General features: G+C 44.9%; 1 protein-coding gene across 14 annotated transcripts in view; it reads right to left on the bottom strand.

Annotated features, from left to right (window-relative positions):
• The window catches only part of TACC2 (transforming acidic coiled-coil containing protein 2), a 230714-nt gene that overhangs the window by 172257 nt on the left and 37811 nt on the right, over positions 1–20646 (bottom strand). For 11 of the 14 annotated variants that reach the window (XM_069566725.1, XM_069566735.1, XM_069566728.1 and 8 more), the window contains one exon: positions 12873–12985. In XM_069566725.1, coding sequence (XP_069422826.1) covers positions 12873–12985 — 113 coding nt within the window. The remainder of the gene's footprint in view (positions 1–12872; positions 12986–20646) is intronic. The other 3 variants (XM_069566727.1, XM_069566731.1, XM_069566732.1) reach the window with 1 other exon arrangement.

The following is a 20646-nucleotide window of genomic DNA, read 5'->3' as shown; positions in this document are numbered from 1 at the left end:
CCAAGGCATATCATAACCAAATTGCTTCAAACCAGTGAAAAACTAAAATATGATAGTCAGTCAGTGTGGGGAAAAAAAAACAGAAGAACTTAAGGATAACATCAGATTTTGATTGGAAACAATGCAAGCTACAATACAATGGAGTAGTATCTTTCAAGCAGTAAAAGGAAAAAAACAAACAAACAAAAAAACTGTCTACTTGCAACTCTTTGCCCAGTGAAAATAAATTTCTAAAACAAAGATGAAATAAAGATTTTTTTCAGACATACAAAAGCTAAAAGAATTCAACACCAGCAGATCAGTATCTCAAGAAATATTGAAGGCAGTCCCTTAAATCAAAAGAAAATAATACCAGATGGCCATCAGTATTTATGTAAAAGAATAAAGAGCACCAGAAATGCTAACTATGCAGGTAAATGTAAAGTCTATTTTCCTTATTATTTAAGTAGCTTTTAAGAGATAACTGACTATGTAAAGCAAAAATAACATATATTGTAGGATTTGTAACACAATAGTAGGAGTAAAATGTCTATCAACAATAACAATAGCACAAAGGCCAAAAGAGGAGAAACCAAGTATACTTTTGCAAGATGCTTCTAACACATGTGAAAGATGAAATACCACTTAATAGTAGATTGTGATACATTAAAGACACATATTATAGATCCTGAAGCAACCACTTAAGATAACACAAATACTGTAGCTAACAAATCTAAAGGGAAGTAAAGGAGAATCGTAAAAATAATAGAATTTTTTAAAAGGCCAAAAAGGAGGGAAAATGAACCAAACAAGAGTTGGACAGAGAAAACAATAGGACTGTAGATTTAAACCAACCATATTAATAGTCATGTTAAATGTAAATGTTATAAGCACTCCAGTCAAAAGTTGGAGATATTCAGAGTGCATCGAAAAAGCAAGATCCAACTTATATGCTGCCTACAAAAAAGGCACTGCAAACTTTGCTTAACAAGCACAAATCTGTTAAGAGTCAGAAAATGAAGAGGGGAAAGATTTGGCATGAAAACACCAATCAATAGAAAGCTGTTGTCTCTATATTACATCAAAGTCAATTTTAGAGCAAAAACCTTACCAAGCGGAAGAAAGATTAAATGAAAAAGAGGTCAATTCATTAAGAGGATGTAACCATTCTGAAAGTTTATCTACCTCAAAACCAAACTTCAAAGCACATAACACAAAAACTGATAAAAGGAGAAATGAACAAATCCACAATTAAAAGGCAATAGTTCCATACACTTTTCTCGATAATCGATAGAAGAGACAGACAATCAGCACAGATACAGAAGACTGGAACAACCACCACAACCAGCTTGACTCTCTGACATTTATTAATAGGGGCAGAATTAATTTATCTCAAGCGTTAAGTGAAACATTTATAACACAGATGATATTCTACACATTTAAAAAATCTCAATAAATTTTAAAAGATTTAAATTATTCAAAGTATATTATCTGGTTACAATGGAATTATATTAGAAATCAATAACAGAAAGGTAACTGGAAAATCCCCAACTATTTGGAAATTAAATAATACACTTCTAAATAGCCTATGAGTCAAAGAAGAAATGAAATTGATACGGATACAGTTAAAGCAGCATTTAGAGTGGCTTTTAAGACACTCAAACACCTATACTAAAAAAGGAAGATTCAAAGAAATGAGCTGTTTCTACCTTAAGAAACTAAGAAACTATAACACGTGTTACACTTAACACTACTGAACGGTACTACTAAACACTACATTGGTTAAGACAGTAAATGGAACGCTTTGCCTTTTTAAACCACAATAAAAGCAATTTTAGAAAATCAGTGAGTAGCAGTGTGTAAAAGAAACCAGATACCAAAGTATACATACTGTTCAATACCATTTATACGATGCTTAAGAACTGGCAAAACTAGTCACCAGTGGAAGAAGTTCAAATAGTTGTTATTCTAGGACAGAGGTACTGACTGGGAAGTGACATGAATGAATGTTCTGGGGTGCTGGAAACAGATCTGAGTGTGATTACAGGTGCATAGGAGTGCAAATACTCATCAAGCTCAGATTTATACACTTAAACAGTATGCGTTTTATTCTGATAAAAAAAAAGGTAATAGGGAAAAAGAGAAACTACAGAGACCCAAAATACTGGTGCTTGCCAGGGGAGGGAGGAAAGGGAGGAGGGAGTAAGGGGTGAATAAGCGGAACCCAGGAGATGTTTAAGGCGGGGGAAACCATCCTGCACGGTATTATAATGGTGAACACATGACAATGTATAATACAGAGTGAACCTTAATGGAAAGTACAGATTTTAGTTCATAATTCTCAACACTGGTTCATTAACTGTAGCAAATGTACCACACTAATGCAAAATCTTAATAAAAAGGGGGAACTGTTGGTGATGGAGAAGGAAATGGCAACCCACTCCAGTATTCTTGCCTAGAGAATCCAGGGGACAGGGGAGCCTGGTGGGCTGCCGTCTATGGGGTCGCACAGAGTCGGACACGACTGAAGCGACTTAGCAGCAGCAGTAGCAGTTGGTGATGGACAGGGAGGCCGGTGTGCTGCAATTCATGGGGTCGCAAAGAGTCATACACGACTGAGCGACTGAACTGAACTGAACTGTACAGAGAAGGGATGGCTTCAGGGAATTCTCTGTACCATTGTTTTTCGGTAAAATTGCTCTAAAAATAGCTTATTAATTATTCAAATATATTATACATTGGTATAACATTTATATTAACATGTTTAAATATTTTTATATTTAAATATATAATTTATTATCGTATATATTTAATAGTTTATAATTTTTTAAACTGACTCATTGGAAAAGACTCTGATGCTGGGAAAGACTGAAGGCAGGAGGAGAAGGGGATGACAGAGGATAAGGTGGTTGGATGGCATCACCAAGTCAATGGACGTGAGTCTGAGCAACTTCCGGAAGTTGGCGATGGACAGGGAGGCCTGGCGTGCTGCAGTCCGTGGGGTCTCAAAGAGTCGGACACAGCTGGGTGACTGAACTGAATGATATATAAAATGTATATATGTACAGAGCTATCACAATCAATGAAGAACTAGAAATAAACAGAGAACCCTGAGGGAAACACACTAATATTTTAAGAATAGTTGTCTGTAGGTGGTGATTTCTTTTTCCCCCCTCTACTTTCTAATTTCCTTTGTTTTCCAAGCACTGTTTTAGAATAGAACAGCACTATTCTTCTTCACTTCTTAAAGGTTCTGGGCTGAAACCAGAAGAGCAGACACTCACCTAACTCAGCACATGACCTTCTTTCCCAGTCAGAGTCAAAAGTCCGCAAGCTCCCTCCTTCCCTCCCTCCCTCTCTTCCCCGTGTTTACTTCCTGCCAGAGATAAACAGTGAGTCAGAAGTTGGACCGGCCGCACCCGCCCTGCCTGACACACCCTGCCTTGGCAGGAGCCTGTTACGGATTTGGGATCCGGAATCCAGGACTTCACAAAGCTTCATTTAAAGGAACAGAATCCACTGCTTTAGGAAACAAGGGTCCCGGTAATGAAGCGCCGGCCCTCGGCTGCTGCTCATAAAACTGATCAGATCTTTTTTGCTTTTTCTTTTTTCTGGGTCTGAGAACTGACCTTCTTTAAAACAGATTGAGGTTTGCTTTCTAATTATGGAGACCACAACACAAATCTTTTCAGGCACCTGTAAGAACTCGGCCTCATGATTAGTGGGCCTGGGCTTTGGGTGGCATCAAACCAAACTGGATTCTAGTCCCCAGCGTGCCAGGTTCTATCTGTGTGACCTGGGGGCTAGCTAGTTCCTTAACCCCTCTGAACCTCAATTTCCTCATATAACCCCTCAGGTCACCTGCATTCATCCACACAGAGTTGCTGGGTAAGGTATGTGTTTACGTCCTGAGTCCACTCACCAGCATCCAGTAGCCTTAGTTCAAAAATAATCGATACGGAAAACGAATCTGAAAAAGAATATATATACGTATAGTACTTGGTGGTGTTTAGTCGCTAAGTCGTGTCCGACTCTTTCTGACCCCATGTAGCCTGTCAGTCTGCTCTGTCCATGGGATTTCCCAGGCAAGAATACTGAAGTGGGTTGCCACTTCCTCCTCCACGGGATCTTTCCAACCCAGGGACTGGACCCTGAAACCTCATTTCCTGCACTGGCAGGCAGGTTCTTTACCACTGAGCCACCAGGGTAGCCTATATATATATATATATACTGAATCACTTCGCTGTCCAACTGAAACTAACACAGCATTATAAATCAACCATACTTCACCTGGTGGCTCAGATGGTAAAGAATCGGCCTGCAATGCAGGGGACCCCAGTTTGATCCCTGGGTTGGGAAGATCCCCTGGAGAAGGGCATGACAACCTGCTCCAGTATTCTTGCCTGGAGAATTCCATGGACAGAGGAGCCTGGTGGGCTACACTCCACAGGGTTGCAAAGAGTCAGACATGGCTGAGTTGACTAACACACTTCAAATTAAAAATTAAAAATGATTTTTTAACAAGTCAGGACGTGGGAATTCCCTGGTGGTTCACTGGTTAAGAATCTGCCTTACAATGCCCCAGTCCCTGATGGGGAACTAAGATCCCCTACGCCACAGGGCAACTAAGCCCACGACACAACTAGAGAGAAGCCCAGGGCTGCAACTAAGGTCCAAGGCAGACGAAATTAATAAATAAATTAATTTTTAAAAATACATAAAATTTAAAAAGTCAGCACAATAAATCCCCTACAGAGGAACCTCTAAGTTTTTAATTTTTAAGGTCCCAACCCGCAAATCACAGAGTTGGTTCCCCTGGCAGCCAGCCCCCACTTTTAAGTGCTTTCCAAAAGTTGCTTCATTAGCATAACAAAAGACACCTTTATTGCTCTCACCACTTAGGAAATTCCAAAGGTCTTAGGAGCTCAGTGCCAGGTCTGGGATGAAGACCAAATATATGTTTCTTATTACCAATCACAAGACCACAGGTATACAGCAGGAAATGAGCCATCTGTGAAGCACAAAGGAGAACCCTGCTCTTCTCTCAAATGTGAGGGGCGGCCCTAAGTTTCCCCTAGTTTGAGACAGGGTTTGTGATAGTCAGTTCGCTGTCTGGTCAGACTGGTACCTGGTGGCAACAGGGGGTTTCCTCCTGGACACTGGGTCTGTGCCTATGGAACTTGGCAGATAGACCAGATCAGGCCAGTTTTTCACATCTCAGCAAATGTCTCCGTTTACTTAACTGCTCAAGCCCAAACTTCAAGAATCTTCTTGATTCTTCTCTCCCTCCTAAATCCCATCCTTCAGCAAGTCCTGGCATCTTTAGCTTCAAAATACGCAAGATATTCAAAACTGCATATGTTTCTCCATCTTCACTGTTATCACCCTAGTCCTTGCATCATCAGTGGGTCGATATCATCCACAGAAAGGTAAAACTGGCTCTCAGGAGGCAGGAAAAAAACCTTAGCTATTACATCCGAGCATATTTATGTGCTCAGATACTCGGTCATGTCCAACTCTTTGCAACCCTATGGACTGTAAGCCTGCCAGGCTCCTCTGTCCATGGGATTCTCCCAGCAAGAATACTGGAGTGGGTTGCCATTTCCTCCTCCAAGGGATCTTCCCTACCCAGGGACTGAACCAGAGTGTCCTGCATTGGCAGGCGGATTTTTTACCACTGGCACCACCCGGTTTGTGGCCCTGCAAAGACCACAGTCCACAGACATGCACAATATATCTATGGGATTGAACTTTTCTCGGGGAAAGGGAAGGCAACGAGGAATGACGTTCCTACTGAGGTTCCTGTGGGAGGACAGAGAAAAGAAGATAATGAAAATAAGGATGGGTTTCTCTGTCCTAGTTCCAGGCACCCCTGCACCTTTCAGGGTCCTGCAGTGGCCTCTCCTCAGACCTCCCGGCCTGCAGTCTTGCTCCCTTGCATTCTCCACACAGCATCCAGACAGGTCCTGCTGAAACACATATTGGTTCACGGTATCTAAATCTGGATGTCTTATTATAGCTGGCCTTCAAGGCCCAAGCCTGGCTGACCTGGCCCCTGCCCACCTCCCGCTCCTTCACAAGCCTCCTTCAGTTTCTGTAACAAATTCATTTCCCTCTCAGGTCTTCGCACTGCCTGATCCTCCCTCTAGATCTTCCCTTGCCTGCCCCCTTTTTGTCATTCCAAACGTAGTTCAAGTATCATCCCCCTCCATGACCATCTAATCCAGTGGTGCTCAAACCTTAGGGTGCATCAGAACAACCTAATTGCTTCTGGGGAGGGCTCACCCCAGAGCCTGGAGAAGAACCCAAGACTTAGCATCTCTATCAAGTCCCCAGGTAATGCGGAGCCTGCTGATCTGGGATCCCCACTTTGACAGTCACCAGTCTAATCCAAACCAGCCACTCCCTTCTTCCTTACTGTCTATCATAACACCCACTGGTGTCTTTCAGAGCTGTGACACTGCCTGAAGGGGCCCCTCTTCCTTTGGTTTCCTACTTCTATGTCTGACTTCCTCACTACAACCTACTCATCCACTGGAACCGAAGTCCCCAGCCACCTAGGATGCGTGTGTCCCCAGTGCCTTCCAGAAAAACAGGCCCCAAATGGAGTCCCAATAGACATTTAGTGAAAGAAAAACACAGAGGAGAAAATAAGAGGTGGCAGGAGTTTAATGTATGCTAATTATCCCTGATTTCTGAGCCATACATATATATATATATATATATATATATATATATATATATATACACATATATATATGAACTTTAGAGAAGAGCAAACAAAAGTCAGCTATGGTTATTGACCTGAGAGTAACCCCTGGGTCAGAGTGTCTCAAACTTTATCAGGAGAGTCACACGGCTTTTTTATTAAACACAGATTTGGGGACCTCACCCCAAACCTACTAGATCAGCCTCTTTAAGGGAGGGGGTTAAGAAACGGGGTATTTTAACTCACAAGAAGGTGACCCTGGCAGTCGATCACTATTCACAAATGTCCTGGCTGGAAACAATCACCCAGGGTATTTACTCAAAACACAGATTCCTTAACTCCACATCTAGTGATTCTGGTTCGGAAGGACTAGGATGGGGCCTAACAAACACCTGGGTAAATCCTGCGATCTGAGAAGTCTGGAAAACACCGTCCCTTATGATTTCACTTACTATCTTTCAATCTTTCACTCCAACCCTGATCTGCTTCTAAGCTATTTAATATAGTTTTAGAGTCACACCACACACACACGCGCACACACACACACACACGGAAGCAGCAACACAGGAATGAGCCAAGCTATCTGAGAATAACTTGTATAAATAACTGAAGCCACCAAGAGAATATTAGAGCATTGGAGGCCACAATGCTCCATCATCACCCCATTAAACTGTCACTCCTCCCCAAGCCAGGGGCCCGCTTACATAAAGACCATACCAGCAGGGTTCCCAGAAAGCCTGATGCTCTTTTCTTCAATGTGTCTAAAATTGATCACAGGTTCCCTATAGCAGTTCTCACTTTGGACGTTCTAGTTTCTAATGTTGCATCCTTCTTTTAGGTTCTTGGTCGAGAACCTTAGCATCTTCTTAGACTCTCCCTCCTCTGCCTGCATCCAGACCATCTCCAGGTTCTGTGAGTTTGAAACCAAGGAAGACTCTGTGGGGCCTCTCTGGGTACAAACTACTCCCTTGTTCCCTGCCTCTTGTTTGACCTTCCCTGAATTCCAAATAGCAGACTCAAGCAGTTAATGATTAGACCAACTGAGTCACAGGACTTCTGGTTCCTCCTGAAGGGATATAAATAAAAATATCCTGGTGGAGGATGGTGACTGTGTGCGGACCAAAAGCATGTAGACACCAGACTGGTTGGAACCAGAAAGCTGGTGACTGAGATTCCAGAATCATCACCCTGTTGTTGTTGCCAGTTGCTCAGTCATGTCCAACTCTTTGCGACCCCATGGACTGCAGCTGGCCAGGCTTCCCTGTCTTTTACTATCTCCTGGAGTTTGCTCAAACTTATGTCCATTGAGTCAATGATGCTATCCAACCATCTCATCCTCTGCTGGCCCCTTCTCCTCCTGCCCTCAGTCTTTCCTAGTATCAGGATCTTTTCCAATGAGTTGGCTCTTCACATCAGGTGGGCAAAGTATTGGAGCTTCAGCTTCAGCATCAGTCCTTCCAGTGAATACTCAGAGTTGATTTCCTTTAGGATTGAATGGTTTAATCTCCTTGCTCTCCAAGGGACTCTCAAGAATCTTCCTCAGTACCAGTTTGAAAGCATCAATTCTTCGGTGCTCAGCCTTCTGTATAATCCAACTCTCACATCCATATATGACTACTGGAAAAACCATAGCTTTGACTACATGGACCTTGGTCAGCAAAGTGATGACTCTGCTTTTTAATGCTCTGTCTAGGCTTGTCATAGCATCACCCTGTTACCTACCATCAGCCAGTAAGAAAATTGTTCATGAGGTGATCAACCCTCATCCATTAATATTACCTTTAAAATCCCTTCTCTGAAAGCCATCAAGCAGTTTAGACCTTTTGAACATTAGATGCCCATTCTCCTTACTTGGTGGCCTGACACCAACACTGTACTTTCACTCACCACAGCTCAGTGTCAGTAGATCAGCTTTGCTGCACGTGCAGCAGACCCAAGTTTGGTTCAGTAACAGGTTCTACCCTGGGATGGTTTCCCAGCCACCATCCTTCTACTAAAGAGCATCCCCTAGGGCCCTTCCAGCCTCCCAGCTCCAGTGCGTTAATCGGGACCTAAATTCCTGGAACACTTTGCTTGCTCACAGAAACCCTTGTTTAAATACAAACCAACCAACCACAAAGCACTTCCCCAGCTTCCTGTTACCTGCAGGATAAAATCTCAACCCTTCCCCTGACCTCCAAGTTCTCCTCAATCTGGCGTCACTTCTCCAGCCTTGTTTTTAATGAACATCCACCCCCAGGTCTGGGCTCCCTTCCTGCTCTGCCTCTGAGACGTCCAACTGGGAACTCTGCCCCTACCTGGAATGGTCTCTACAGTCATCCCTTTGGTTCAAGTTCCCCAGGAGCCCAGCAGCACAGACCAACGGCTCACACAGATCTCCAGCACAATGCAGTGCTTCTCAAGTGCGATCCCAGGACCAGGAGCACCTGGTCTGGAACTTGTCGGAAATGCCCATTCTCAGGCCTGGCCCCAGACCTACTGAATCAGAATCTCTGGAGGATGGGTCTAGCAACCAGGGTATTAACCAGCCTTGCCAGTGATTCTGACGCCTGCTCACATTTGAGAGCCAAAGAAGAGCAGTGAAGACTGCTGGCTGTTGAGTTTCCACGCTTCTTTCAGGGACAAACCGGTGCCAGAAGTTTACCCAGGAATCTCTTAGGGACCCTCCTTGAGAAAGGTCAGTTATCTCTGAAACATTGCTTGGCGCCTTCCTCTGAGAATGAGCAGGTATGACGGTGAAGCACAGGAAATGGCCACTATCCAAGATCTTTCTTAACCTGCCAAAACTGTAATTTCCGCTGGTGCAACCTGATGCCTTCATTATCTGGGGGAAGATTGTATCATAAGATCCATCATGTTGTGAGTGTTTTGAAGGCAAGGGTTCTTGGGACCCAAAGAGGGGAAGGGCTCCAAAAGACTGGACAGTGGAGCTGGGACCAGTCCAGATGCGTTTCCAGGGCAGCTGTGCTCGAGGGTGGACACAGATGAGCAGTAAGAGGGGCAGCCTAGGGTTACGCTCGTCGTGAGTGGGGGCCGGGCCTCACACCCAAGAGCCCACGGATTTGGGCAAGGCGGAGCACCTGGGAGGCTCCGCCCAGCCGCTGCACAGGTTTGGCCAATGCAGGGCTAAGTTACAACAGCGACACCCTGTGGCAACTGGAAAGCAAAGCAGCTGAACGGCGGGGACTCCCTATTGGATGAAGATAGAATGTCTTTGCGGACGTATGAATCCGTTCTATGTATTCAGAGGATAGAAGAGCTTCCAGGGGGATACAATGGACTTTCTACCACTAGGGCTTGGATGGCATAGTGCTCCAAGCCTCAGTTTCCTCCTCTGGAGAGTAGAGATGACGGCTTGTGCAGAAGGACAAATCTTTGGATATATATACACAGTAAGCAGGATCTTAGTTTTCCGGACCGGAAATTGAACCCATGCTCCCTGAAAGGGAAGCACAGAGTCCTATCCACTGGGAAACCAGGGAGTTCCTTTTCCCCTCTCACTAACCATTGGCAATATTAACATATGCCTTCCTCCTTATATTCTCTTGCCTCCAGGTCCACAGGGCCACTGCAGCCCTTTCTGTGTTTTCCAAGTAGAAAGCAGAAATAGTTTGAGGTCACTGGCATTTTCTATCTTTTGTAAAAATCTGTAGCATGTCCTTCGAAGAAAAAGTGCTGGCTATCCGTTGAGGGAAAAGGAGAAGATAAATGCATTCAAGAACGATGAGGAGAGAGCAGGGGAAGGTCACAGGAAGTAGGGAATCGCCCAGCCTCCCTCCCTGCTTCCTGACTGTGTCCTCAGGTTCAAGATAAGATGAGCCCAGAGTGCCGAAGGGAGTAACCAGGGCTCCCAGCCTCACCAAAGTTCCCCCTGTGCCAGGTGTATTGTGAAAGCAGCCGTCTCAGGGCCCGAGGGACAGCAGGGCCTGAGCCAGTGGACATCTCAGTGATGATGGGGTGGGAGGAGACAGGTGACCGTCTCAGTAGATCAGGTCAGGAGAGGGGTTCCCAAGGACGATGACAGGGGCATTCTTGCCAGCCTAGTGGAGTAAGGGCTCAACTGGAAATGAATTCATTTAAAGAAAAAAAAATTTGTCTTGTATGTGTAGAGCATTTGGCATAGTTTTTGGTGCCCCATCTGCAAAATGAACGTCAAATGCTAGGGTGATCATTGGTGTAGATGCCAAGGGTGGCATGCTCCACTGAAACTTCACACGGGGGAACCCGGGTTCACACTCTCTTCCTGTAAACATCCTGTTTCCTGGCCGCTTCTTGCTAGTTTCTGAGTTAGTTAGTGCAGAGCCCTGCGCGATAGACATGGGCACATTCATGGAGGGGAATCGTTTTTAATTGCGAACAGAAAGTTGCTTTTTTTGAGCTTGCTCTTAGAAGGCACCTCTTATGTTCAATTTGCATGCCAACTGGAGACAATTCGTCTTCAAGGCAAAGTTAATTGACTAAAGCTGAGGAACAATAAATGAAAAACCTTTGAGCTGCTGTTCCTCCCCAGTCCAGCTGGGACACAGGCCTCCTCAGGTAATTCCCAAATCTCTCAAGGAATCCCAGAACCGCATGAAGATGGAGACAAGAGCTGGACATTGGGTATCAGCCATGAGTGACTTCCCTTGTGCAGGATTCCAGATCATTCGATTCGCGATCACGGGGAGCCAATCTAGACTGTCACCCAGTCAATTTAGAGCCAAATAGTAAACCTTTGGTCCTGATTTTTTTTTTTTAAGTTCATGAAGGCGGAACAGCCATGGAACTCTGGGAAGCAAAGGAGGCTCCCATTTTGCAAAGAATTAAGATCAAAGGTGCCATTCAAGTTCAAGCCTCTCTCAGCAAAAAAAGAAACCTCTGCCCCATATGATCATCATTTCCCTAAAGAAATCCAATGTTTATGCAAGACGTTCAAGGCGCCTTCTCCTCAAACTGCATAATCAGTTGTTCTTCAGTTGCTAAGTCGTGTCCCACTCTTGCGACCCAGTGGACTGTGTAACCAAAGCCACCCAGAAAATAACACCAGCAGGCATGGAAATTCCTGCCACCAGGGGCCGCTCTTACTCACCCAGGACCTTCCATAGTTCAAAGCCAAAGTAAAACATGTTGCTAAACTCTTCAAGTGAAAAGTGATTGCACACCGGGATGATCCAGAGAGGTGATATGGGGTGGGAGGTGGGAGGGGGGTTCAGGATTGGGAACTCATGTATACCCGTGGCTGACTCATGTCAATGTATGCCAAAATCAATACAGTATTGTAAAGCAAAATAAAGTAAAAATAAAAATTAAAAAAAAGTGACTGCAAAGCTTTTGAAACCCAGAGTCAATGACCGGGACTCGGTGGTGGGTGTGACAGGATGGTGATGGACGGGGGACAGTGTGTATCACTCAGTTTTGCATTTTTGGTCCCTGTTCATTTGTTCCTTTAAGGTCTGTAACTACAGCCTCCCAGAAGCTGGGCTTCAATTTGTTAAGCAAGGTTTTTCTAACCAGACCATATGTTGAACTCACAATTATTCATTGCTTCCAGTGTCCTGACCTGTGTCTCTTCTGGGGACAGAATGTTCAAGCATGCTCACCCTCTACTTCTGAATGATTCCAAACCTGTGGGTGCTGAACAATAGCCCCAACAGGGAAATCAGGGCCTGACTGTGGGTCAGAATGAGCAACCAGTGACGACTAGGCCACACCTGCACTGGCCGAGTTCCACTGTGGTACAGTAGCCTTGCTAATTTCTGAAATGCATCCACCAGCCTCCCTGGGACTGGATGATTGCTCTTTGACTCCTCTGTCTCACCGTCCAGAAGCCCGCCCTGACTTCTGTCTTGGAATACAGACTCCAGCTTTGCCACAGATTAGCCACACCCTCCTAAGGCCCTTGGCAGCCTTGATCTTTTTTATTGTAAGTTCTGAGAATGAGGAATAAAGACCTGGAATGCTGTGGTATGGAAGTCTATCATTACTAACTTCATCTCTGGGCAGGAAAATACTAATTTTCCAATCAGGCAGGTCTAGGCAAATCACAAAGACGTCTAGGAACCACTGCTTGGAACATCTCACCACCGACGACTACGTCATGGATTTTAGGATAAAATTTCCAAAGCAAATGGAGCAAAACAAACGCTGAGCAGGCCAAGAGCTGTCTACGCCTTGGGCTGGGTCACGCCTCTGGACCTGGTCCTACCTGGGCCGGTCTCCTGGGTCCGTGCCTTCGGATGCCTCCTCGGGCTTCCTTTCTACTCTCTGACTGTTCCCAGGCGGTTGCACAGATCCTGGACTTCGTGCCAAAGAAGTCTTCTGGGTCACAAGAAAGAGAAATTGGAAAGGAAATCAAGTAGGAATCTTTGAAAACACAGAGACTTTATCAATAGGTCACTGATCACAACATTGAAGAGCAGGAGTGTTTTTATTTGTTCGTGGTTTTGCTTTACTGTCCGTCTGAGCATTGACCTAGGTGCTGAGCGAGGCTTTGGAAGCACATGGTGAGCAAAGCCCTGTTCTCACCTAATGGAGGAGAAACACAGCAAACCAGCGATTTGCGCTGAGTAGGCTGACTGTTTCAGTGAAAAAAAAAAAAACGTACTGGGGACACCCATCACACTTTGGGGGCCATCTGCTTCTGAAGAAAGTGGGATATCGAATCTAAGATCTTAGTGCATCTTGTCTGTGACCTCACCTCAATGAAAATACACTTCCTGCCCCTGCCCCAAGGTTTGCACACCGGAATTCAGCTGGAAACCGGAAAAAAGTACTGAAGGGAGAAAATGAGGAGGAACCCTGGGGCCACTCACTGAGGTCTCAACCATTCTAAGAGTTGGTCATCATTTCTTAAATGGCACAATAAGCATGTCTGCTGTTCACATGATTTTTTCAAACCAAAATGCAAACATTTAAAGCACAGTCAAAACGTCAAATCATAGGACAGAAAGAGATGAGATGTTTTAAAAACTCAATTTAAAAAAAATAAAAAAATAAAAATAAATAAAAACTCAATTTAAATGATGCTTGTTTAAGTCTGATACAAATATCAGAAATGGGGGAAAGGACTTCTAGGAATCCCCAGCAGTATTCCTCAAAGCAGTCGTTGTCTTTTTTTAAAAAAACAGCTTTTTATGTATTTATTTTGGTTTTTGGTTGCACTGAGAGGCTTGTGGGATCTTACTTCCCCGCAGAATTGAATCCATGTCTCTTGCAGTGGGAATTGAACCCATGTCTCCTGCAACGGAAGCACAGAGTTTTAACCACTGGACCACCAGGGAAGTCCCCAGTGGCTGTCTTTTGTCTTCGCAGCGGGGTTCCTGAACCCCCGCGCCCCAAAACAACACACACACTTTCCTTTGGGGCCAGATCTGCCTCTTCTAAAGAACTGCTCTTCTGTCCGTCTGTCCCTAAGGTTCTCATGGAAACGTCAGTCCTAGCGCCCCTCACCCCTGCCCATCCAGATATGCACAAGACTTGGGTTAAGGCAGGTCCTTCCCCAAGACTCCCCAGAGAACCAGAGGGAGGGTAAACTGGTCGCTGGCTCTGTTAGAAGATGAACGCAAGAGCTCCTGGCAGTCTGTCTCTGCCATGGGGGAGGAAGGCGGACTGCAGCAGAGAGTACAGACTCAGCGGGTAGAGAAAAGCCAAGACGGAATGTTTCCCCATCTGGTCTCTTTCACTGAGTGGTTGGCTGCTTGTAGTCACCCCATTGTGTCCAGAGGTAAAGTATAAAAGATGCTTCAGCTCTCGAGAGCTCAAACTTTCCAGTGCTAAACAGGAATACTACAGTTCGAAAAATCTTCATTCACTCTTGCTGAGACAGAATGAAGGGAAAGAACACAATAATAACAGCACCTGTTTATTGAGCATTTCCTAAGTGCCAGGCACTGGGCCAGCAGCTTTGCTTTCCACCTTCACCGCAACCTTATAAGGAAGATGCTATGTGTGCCACTGGGGATTTTTTTTCTTTTCGGTTATTTAAAAAATTTAATGGTAAATCTCATATATGGTAAATCTGACATACTTATACTATCACTAGATAGCTAGTGGGAAGGTGCTGCATAGCACCGGAAGCTCAGCTCTGGGATGACCCCAAGGAGCGAGGCGGGGGTGGGAAGGAGGCTTAAGAGGGGTCGCAGAGAGTCAGACACGACTGGGCGACTGAACAACAAATATATCCGTATAGCTGACTCATGCTGCTGTACAACAGAAACCAGCACGGCACTGTAAAGCGACCAGACGCCAACGAAAAGTAAAAAAGCTACAGTAAGTCTACTTATGGGCTTATTTTTGATTTATCATCCCATTACCCAAATTTCTGCATGAAGCCACTCCAGCCAAAATTTGAAGTATTTTGAGCTGTATTATCAGCACCCATGTCGCTGTCTTAGAACAGGGTTTACAAAGAGGTTATGTATCTAGCCAAGATCACACAGCAGGGGAGTCTGGTGGACCTGATCCTCTCTGATCCCAAAGCCAGGGAGAGGCATCTCAGTGGAGGTGGGGAGCTGGGGTCGATTCCTCACCTAAAAGGGGAACTGTGGACCCCAGGCTGGCTTGACCTCCATGCTGGCTGACCCATTCCCTGCTCTGTCCTGTGGACCTCAGTCTTCTGATCTGTGAGTCCTGGACAGAAATCACTCTCTAGAGAAGTATCAACACAATACAAACTTCTGGTCACAGTACATTCCAACTCCAAAGTGGCCCTGACTCTTCTGAAGAAGGCTCTTTATACCATCTTACTATCTTTGGGTGCCTGCTTTACAATTTTTACTATGATGACTCCAGAATCATAATGCAGAGTGAGTGACATTTTCATATCAGGGTCCTGAATTTTTAAAACGTTAACCCAATTCCGGCTTGTCTAACTGTCATACAGGTCTCAGCTCCAAATACCTTCTGCAGCCAGGCTTCCCTTTCAATCACCACATTATCTGCAAATAATTGAACAGATAAATCTCCTGCTCTTTATTCCATGATCAAGGGTAATTTAAAGCAATTCTGGAAAGACATTGATGTGTCTAACAGCTCAGACAGGTGCAAACAACAGATGGAATCAGGAAGCAGAGCTCTGCTCTCACCAAAGGTGGGGAGGGGACCACGTGCTGAATTTCCTCCGGCAAAGGAAACATGACAAGGCCTGATATTTGTTTTCAGAGAAGAAAATAGGGTAGACCTTTATCACTTTTCAGCCCCACCTGTCCTCCTAACAGAAAGCGAATCTGTAAGAACAGCAGTTCTCTCCAGCGAAAACAGAAATGGTTAGAGTCAAATAAAGGCAGTTGTACTACCTGCGGGGACAGCACACTGCACTGGGCTAAGTTATTTCACGTCCTCTGATTCTTACAAAACTCCCTGTGTGCTAAGAAGGCAGGTAAAATACGGTTTTCCACTTCTCAGAAACAGAAGGTTAAGGAACTTTTGCCAGGTCTCCTGCCTTGAAGTCCAATACTCTTTCCACAATAATAACACCCCATGCCTACACTGCATATTTTTTGGTGTAATAATCACAGCAGACATTATCATGAACATTTTCTATGTCCCACATACAGGGCTCCACTGATTTTTCAAGCTTGCTTTACATCACTTCTCTTTTACAAAAGACCTGTACATGTTTTCCCGAAACGCACGCACCACAACTTCTGAGTCCACGTGGTGCAACCACTGAAGTGCACGCCCCACGCACCTTCCCTGGAAGCCACACTCAGCATCCCAGCATCACGTCGCCGTGTCTCTGAACTGTGTCTGTGAGCACCTGGGCTTTAATCCAGTTTATTTTGTGCATCTATTAGCAAGAGATGTCCTAAGGTAATCACTTCTTTGCTTTAAGCCACATCAGCTTCCAAAAGCTTTCCTAGAAATGCTCTACATTCAGAAAGCGGACAACCAGGGTAGCCTGTACTATTTTTTTAAAGTGTGTAACATATTTGAACTCATCTAGTTCTTACAACAACCCTATTTACCACTAAGATCACTTAGCACAGAGAGGTTAAGCCATTTGCCCCAAATCATATGGTCTGGAAGCAGTGAAGCCAGGACTTGGACTCAGATGGCTTGGCGCCCTTGACTCCCTGCCTTATGCTGCCTCACCAGGCAGTGGAAATAGTTGCCTATGACTCCCACCATCTTCCTGCCATGCTCCAAGGAACTAAACCAACTGAACATCTATGAACACTGTGGTACAGAGGCCTGGAGTCAATGCCCAGAATTGTCCCCTGGCATGGAGACGCATTCCAGAAATACTTGTTGAATGTATGAAAAATAGATCATTCCTGTTTAGTTTGCTAGCCACCTCTGCAAATCGAGGGGCACACACTCGGGAGCTCTCACCTCTGCCTCATTTCCCACAGTGCCTTTGAGCTCTTCCTCTTCCCCCCCTCCCCTCCCTCACCGCTCCCCATCCAGTCTCCCCATCCTAGCAACAGTACTAAGCCCTGTTGCTTACAGGATTCCTAGGGGTCTGCTGTGTCAACAGGCGTCACTACAAAACAGGATACCTTTCTAAAGTTACCCCTTACACTTCCAAACAGCAGGCTGGCAAAAAAAAAAAAAAACTGGCAATGTTCCACATGACAAACAGACTTGTCAGGTTGCTTCTTCAAATCTTTCCTTTGCTGCGATTGCTTGAGTAAACAAACAGACTTTCTTTGGCTCAGGAATACTCCAGAGCTCTGGGTTTATTTAAAAGCAGTCTTCAAACAGTCATAATTTTCCAGTCCTAAAAAATATACTTTATCCAAAGCTAAAGTGCTTCCCTACTAAAAAAGAAAAATTCCCCTGATCTTACCTCTCAGATATGCTCCATCTCTCTGGACCACGGCTTATTGGTCATGCCAATAAAGAGGTTTAATTAACACGGTTAGATCATGACCAGGGTGTCTTGCCAAGTCGCCCACTCTTGGAATGAGCTTCTGGGGAGCAGTGTGACTGCAGGTGAATGCTGGGAAGTAGACCAAAGGTCATCCCCATGGCATTAGGAATCGGATTTCAGAAACAACTGCCAGGCTGCCAAATATGGAGGGGGAACACATGTCCTGCGCTAGGGCCGGTGGGCCGCCCATCCTCCCTGTCAAGCGAGGGCAGAGGCTTAGACCGGTTCTGCTAGATCATCCCAGCCATTTCTTCACCTCCCTCTCTCTGTGTCAGGCCAAGAACGGGGAGGCCCCCAGGCAGAATTTTAGGCTTCCCCAAATGGAATGCTTTCTCATGAAACACGGTGCGACATGGTAGGATAAATGAACGAGCTTTGGAGTCAGAGAGAGCTGGGTTTGAACCCTCACTCTACCCTGAGGTGGTGGAGAAAATAAGAGAATCGAGTTTGTGTGGGGGTTTGGGTGATTCCGTCTCATGTTCAGGAAGGGCTGAGTCTAGACTTCAGGTTGATACAGAAGATTTTAAAAGATAAGACGTGGACCTCCCTGGTGGTCCAGTGGTTAAGAAGCCGCCTGTCAATGCGGGGATACAGGTTTGATCCCTGGTCCTGGAAGATTCCACAGGCTGCAGGGCAACTAAGCCCACGGGTCACAGCTACTGAAGCCCACACAGCCTAGAGCCTGGGCTTTGCAAGAGAAGTCCCCGCAGAGAGAAGGCCCCACACCACAAGTACAAATAGAGAGGACCTTCTGCTTGCCGCAGCTAGAGGAAAATCTGTGTGCAACAGCGAAGACCTAGCGCAGCCAAAAATACAGACATTTTAAAAAGACAGATGTATTATAAATATATATATATATTTTAAAAGATATGGTGTAAGATACTAACTTTAGGGGAAGTTGAGGGAAAGAGTAAGGGAATTCTCTCTATTCTCTTTGCAATTTTTCTGTAAATCTGAAAATATTGCCAAATAAAACATTTAATTAGAATAAGAGTCATGGTTCCTACCCTCATGGAACTTACAGTTTAGTGAATGAATGAGAGATAACATTCAATGAATAATATCTGTCTTCCCTTCCTCAAAACTGTTGCCATCAAAAGTGGTAAGAATTATTCCCCAAAGGACCCAGGAACCTCAAAGATGCCAGAGTTCACAAGTTCAACATCTGGAGTCTGAGGGGAGAGGAAAACCTTTGAGACTTCAAAAAACTGCTCAATATTAACATCTTGTCTGTGCTTAATATTTTAGTATCAATGTGATTTAAAGAGAGATACATAAGGTCAGAAAACCCAAATCATTTCACCCCAATCCCCGACCTGCCTGCCCCAAGTGAGTGATGAGAGAACTTTGTCAATACAGAAAAAAAAAACTGTCCAAATGGTGCAGAGTCCCTTTATTCAGAATTGGGGTTGTCAGATGGACTGTAATGTCCTGTGATTTTTTTTTTACATGATTGCACTTGAAATACAGATATAAATCTTATTTTTTGCTCCTCTAGAATTTCTTCAATACATCTATTCATTTTCATGCTAAAGTAGCATGACGCTTGATTCAAGAATAAGGGTGCAACTGTTGGTGGGGATATAAATTGATACAGCCACTGTGGAGAACAGTATGGAGATTCCTTTACAAACTAGGAATAAAACTACCACATGACCCAGCATTCAAAAAACTAAGATCATGGCATTCGGCCCCATCACTTCATGGCAAATAGATGGGGAAACAGTGGTGACTTTATATTTTCTTGGGCTCCAAAAATCACTGCAGATGGTGACTGCAGCCATGAAATTAAAAGACGCTTGTTCCTTGGAAAGAAAGCTATGACCAACCTAGATGACATATTAAAAAGCACATTGCTTTGTGGACTAAGATCTGTATAATCAAAGCTACGGTTTTTCCAGTAGTCATGTATGGATGTGAGAGTTGGACCATATAAGGATGAGCGCCAAAGAATTGATGCTTTTGAACTGTGGTGTTGGAGAAGACTCTTGGACTGCAAGGAGATCCAACCAGTCAATCCTAAAGGAAATCAACCCTGAATATTCATTGGAAGGATTGATGCTGAAGCTGAGACTCCAGTACTTTAGCCACCTGATTTGAAGAACTGACTCATTGGAAAAGACCCTGATTTGGGGACAGACTGAAAGCAGGAGGAGAAGGGGATGACAGAGGATGAGATGGTTGGATGGCATCACCGACTTGATGGACATGAGTTTGAGCAAGCTCCGTGAGTTGGTGATGGACAGGGAGGCCTGGCGTGCTGCAGTCCATGGGGTCACAAAGAGTCAGACACAACTGAGCGACAGAACTGAACTGATGACCCAGCAATCCTACTACTGGACATACACCCTGAGGAAACCATAACTGAAAAAGACACATGCAGCCCATGTTCGTTGCAGCACTGTTTACACTAGCTAGGACGTGGGAGCAGCCCAGATGGCCGTCGACAGATGAATGAATAAAGAAGCTGTGGTACATATATACAATGGAGTATTATTCAGCCATTAAAAGTAATGCATTTGAGTCAGTTCTAAAGAGGCGGATGAACCTAGAGCCTATTATACAGAGTGAAGTAAGTTAGAAAGAGAAAAGCAACTATGTTATGTTAACTCATATTTAGGGAATCTGGAAAGGTGGAACTGATGAACCTACATGCAGGGCAGCAACAGACATGCAGACACAGTGAGCAGATGCAGACACAGCGGAGGAAGCAGAGGATGGGGCGAACTGAGAGAAGAGAGTTGAAATACAGACGTCACCATATGCCAAATAGAGAGCCAGTAAATTTGCTGTCAGACAAGGCGATGGCACCCCACTCCAGTACTCTTGCCTGGAAAATCCCATGGATGGAGGAGCCTGGTAGGCTGCAGTCCATGGGGTCGCTAAGAGTCGGACACGACTGAGCGACTTCACTTTCACTTTTCACTTTCCACTTTCATGCTTTGGAGAAGGAAACAGCAACCCACTCCAGTGTTCTTGCCTGGAGAATCCCAGGGATGGGGGAGCCTGGTGGGCTACTGCCTACGGGGTCGCACAGAGTCGGACAAGACTGAAGCGACCTAGCAGCAGCAGCAGCAGGGAATTTGCTGTATGACACAGGGAGCTC

Source organism: Ovis canadensis, chromosome 22 (assembly GCF_042477335.2).
Source record: "Ovis canadensis isolate MfBH-ARS-UI-01 breed Bighorn chromosome 22, ARS-UI_OviCan_v2, whole genome shotgun sequence".
Classification (NCBI taxonomy): domain Eukaryota; kingdom Metazoa; phylum Chordata; class Mammalia; order Artiodactyla; family Bovidae; genus Ovis; species Ovis canadensis.
Note: the sequence above shows the minus strand (reverse complement) of the source record. Positions and strands in the feature narration are given on the sequence as shown.